Source organism: Strongylocentrotus purpuratus, unplaced genomic scaffold, assembly GCF_000002235.5.
Source record: "Strongylocentrotus purpuratus isolate Spur 01 unplaced genomic scaffold, Spur_5.0 spur5_scaffold_2, whole genome shotgun sequence".
In the NCBI taxonomy this organism is placed as follows: Eukaryota; Metazoa; Echinodermata; class Echinoidea; order Camarodonta; family Strongylocentrotidae; genus Strongylocentrotus; species Strongylocentrotus purpuratus.
Window position 1 is genome coordinate 35,282,033 of NW_022145605.1, and position 4,153 is coordinate 35,286,185.

At 38.2% G+C, this 4,153-nt stretch overlaps 1 protein-coding gene across 1 annotated transcript; it reads right to left on the reverse strand.

Annotated features, from left to right (window-relative positions):
* Positions 1-326: 326 nt before the first annotated feature.
* LOC590448 lies at positions 327-2,003 on the reverse strand. The gene is made up of 2 exons (XM_790052.4): positions 1,456-2,003; positions 327-1,143 (listed from the first exon to the last, which is right to left on the reverse strand). Exons 1-2 carry the CDS (start codon positions 1,690-1,692, stop codon positions 634-636), a joined length of 747 nt encoding a protein of 248 aa, XP_795145.3. The 5' UTR covers positions 1,693-2,003; the 3' UTR covers positions 327-633.
* Between the last annotated feature and the right edge of the window lie 2,150 nt (positions 2,004-4,153).

The following is a 4,153-nucleotide window of genomic DNA, read 5'->3' on the forward strand; positions in this document are numbered from 1 at the left end:
TCAACTTTGTATCGTTTTCTTGCTCTTTATCTTATTTCCCTTTCTCTTTTGCTCATCAACCTCTCTAGACCAGTTCTATATTCAAAATTCTGTCTCCGTCTTTAAATCTAATATGTACACACTCTCACTCTTTCCTATACAAGCCCCATTATTTCATTTCCCATCCTTTTTTATGTGCATATCTGATCACCTTCCTCTAGTTTGATACACGCTTCAATCAAAACGCACACTGTCCATATTTCTTTATTATAAGGTTTGTATGTACCTATTTGTGGAATTGATTTTTGTTTAAAGTCCAAAATCAAAACTGACTGAGAAACAAAGGATGAAGTAACAACAATTTTATTTATCAGAGCACACATTAATGTGAACAGTTGTTGTCTAATATCAAAATGGATATCGATGTAGCAAGGATTACAACATTCCTATACTTTGTGATGAAAAACTTTGAATTCTACAGTTTATTTCAACAACGAAAAACAAATTGAAGTAACAGCCATAACTCAACCGCAAGAAAATCATGTTATAGTAGAACTAACAATAATTATGTACAGTTCTTGTCTTAATTCAAGACAGATATGAATATAACAAGGATCAAAACATTCCTACTTCGTTGTGAAAAGTTTACAGAGTCTAAAGATCGTTGTAACGACGGTAGTAAGTGACATGCGGAAAGGCAACTGACGAATAAAACACCGGCGTTCTGAACAGATGTATGACGTCACGACTTGGCGTCCTGTCGATACGGCTGCTACGGGAGAGAAAGTCAACAGACATCAGCGAACTGATAGGGCCGCTCGGTCTGTCACGTGATGCTCTGTGCTGGATGGCGCCACTATCAGAGGGATGGTAGCTCGATGACGTCATCGATGTCGGAATGATGTCTGGTTTCTCGTAGGGCTGATGTGTCCTCTCGTGATCCTTGATGTCGCATGGCGATTTCCGTTTTCGACTGGCCTTGCTGGAAATCGAGAGATCTATGGGGTGATCAGCGACGTTGCACGACGACTTCCGTACATCGGCGTTTTTCTTGGAGACGGCGAGATCATTGGGGTGGTCATTCATGTCGACTTTGCTCGTCTGAAGAACTACCTTCTGAGGTGGACTGCGACTAGGCCTTAGACGACGGTTCCGGAACCAAACCTGAACAAATAGAAAAGGACAGTAACAAAAAAGATTAGCTTCTAAGAATTGTAGGACTCTTACTGTTGTACAGTACACAATACTGCGCATTACTGTCCATCGATGTATAGGTTATGTTCTATTTAACTTTTTGTCTAACCCCACAGTAAAACTAAGCAAGACGATAAACACCCAAATTATCATAATCACTATACAACGTGGTATCTAGTAACAACAGATCTGCTGATACAAGATAGAAAGCAAAATTTGATATCTATGATCTGACTCTTTAATAATACATGTACAATATGCTGTAATAAGAAGAAAACTTACATGAATCAAGAGGTTACTGAGTTTGAGTGTGTGTGCCAGCCGATCTCTAGTAGTGATATCAGGGCGTGAGTTGATGATGAATTCAGCTTCTAGAATCTCAATCTGCTTCTTCATCGGTTGAGAGTAGGAGGAAGGTAGCAAGGTAGTCATCGTGGTGTCCGTCGTCTTGTTTGAGAGGAATTGATCGAGTTGGAACTCTTCGAATAAAGACTCGCGTGGTGAAGTACTATTATGCATAATGCGCTTTCTAACAAAGTATGAGTTGTTGTCGACGCGTGTCTTCTTGCAAAGAGCCGTCACTTCCTCAGTATTTGTATTGGTCACTTGGCATTATCCAATGAAAACCAAGGACCAGCGATTAAACAGAATGCTCCCGATTATCACATATCCCCAATTGTCATCAAGTAACAAAAGATTTCGGTAAAATTGGAGCATCGTCCGAAAAGTCGCACCTTTTGAAAAACACCCTTTTTCGGCACGTTCGATACTCCTTTAAACGATCAAAGAAGTTATTCAGGATATTTCTGTATAAGCCGGATCTTTGGAAACTGGTGTCTTTTACATTCAGTGAAACAATGGCTAGACGCGCACCTAGCTGAACCCCATACCTGGCTAATCAATGTGGAAACCACCCCTCATTAAAGAAGCCCCAGACCACTAATCCAACTGTTGAAAACTATCCTCGGAGGATAATTACTCGAGTCTCGAGGACAATATTATCCCAAACTACTACCCCGAAACGTAACATCTAAAAGAACTTAAATTACCGCAAATTTACCGATTGGTAATTTTCACAGATGAGATAGATATATATCATGTAATCATTTTGATTACAAGTATTTTTTTTCTTCGTAAAATTTGATGGCATAGGAAATTTCCAGGAACTACTCCTGAGGCATCTATACCATCACCCCATTAGTAATAATTTGTCTCCCTCACATCGATTGTAATCTTTATAGTTCCTTAAAGATAGCTATCGATATGTGTTCACATTAGAATACATCTGCCTACCTCTATCGTGATTATGTTTTTTCTATCGATGCAGAATTGACTGAATATTCTTGATTCTGAAGATTTTTGGCTTACTCTGTGGTATTTGTATAATAAATAATGTAAATATTAGTTGACATCTGAAAAGCTCTTAAAATTAAGTTGGATATTTTTTTAATTGGAAATGAATTCTAGGTAGTATTTTCGGAATTGGGTGACAGTACACTATTGTCTCTATATGTATAACACCTATTATACCCTCAACCAACTAAGCCTATCCAGATATCTTCCCATAAAAGGGACATTATGATAGTCGGTTCGTGAAGGGTCTTTTATGTAGAGTATATATTATATGGTCGTGATAAAAAATGTACGTATATTCAAGACTTGTATTCATGCTGAATTCAGCCTCAAAAATCTCAGTCTGCCTTTTCATCAGTTGAGAGCAGGAGTTAAATAGCATGGTTGTCATGGTGATGTTCATCATCTTGTAGGAAAAAAAGATCGTGTTGAGAACACTTCAAACTTAGTCGAGGATAGATTGGAGATACATGGACCGGATGTGTTTGGACCGGAGGTTGTCTAGATTAGAAATGCAATTTCTAAACAAAGCAACTGAAAAACAAATTCCTGGAATAAACTCTCAATTATTCAGGAATTTATCACCATTTCCTGACATTTAAAATGTGATTCTCACAATCTATTCGGCGCTATAGCCCACGCCTATTTATCCATATAGGCCCTTAGCTTATTTATGATGTCACAATAGCTCAATTTAGTTTAGCACCCCCACAAATAATTTTGCGTGTGTGCAGGTCTCCTTATAGGCAAACGTAAGTAAGCAAGCAAAGGTAAATACTGTTACAGAAATTGAAATATGGACAAAGAAGCTATCATTGTTTATTCATTCATCTATCCATTCATTCATTTATCTTTTTTTTGTCTATTTCCCCGAATATTTTCCTGAAATTTCTTTTAATTAATTCATTACTGGAAAAATTTCCTTGACAAACCTAAATTTCTTGAGATTTCTTTAATTTCGGGGAAAATAGAAACACTGAAACAAGATGTTAAAGGCCCACTGCACTACTTGTAGCTACTTGCGCCCTCTATATAACAAACAATGTCTAATCGGTGACCAGTGGTCCCCCATTTGATCCTCTTTTTCTTATGTTAACTAAGAGCTGAATTGATGAGATAACCACCTGTCCAGTGACCTTGCAGGGCAGTCTAATCCCTCCTGTAAACTACGGCAGATAAGCTTTAAAAGAAGAAGATAGTCATTTTTAGCGTGTGTCTTCTAGCGACTAGCTGTCAAAATACGTATCACTTATGTGCTAGCTGTCACCCGCTCAGCATTTTGATTGGTCACTTAGCATCATCCAATGAAGACGTCGATCAGGACTAGTCAATGAATAATTCATTTAATTTGCGAGTATTCCTTAAGATTGTTCTCCGCTTTCAAAACTTGTCAAAGATGCCGCTTCTCAAGCCACAGTTTCCTGTCGACCTGTCCTTTCGGTATGTCCAGACTCTAATCAGGGACTTATTTTGCCGATCTCCTCATAAAAGGATCAAAGAGGTTCTTGGAAACAACAAGACGAAGACCGGAAGAGAAGCGCGAGGACTAAGTAATTCTTTTAAAAGAGGCGGATCTTTGGCAACAAAAAAAAACTTGTAAGAAACTTTTGACTGTTGCCGAAAAGAC

What these genes read in the sequence shown, in the direction of transcription:
- LOC590448 (XM_790052.4), bottom strand. Translation starts at nt 1,692, where the DNA reads ATGCATAATAGTACTTCACCACGCGAGTCTTTATTCGAAGAGTTCCAA. An exon ending in TCAGTAACCTCTTGATTCAT is followed by an intron (nt 1,144 to 1,455) that starts GTAAGTTTTCTT and finishes CTATTTGTTCAG; the next exon opens with GTTTGGTTCCGGAACCGTCG.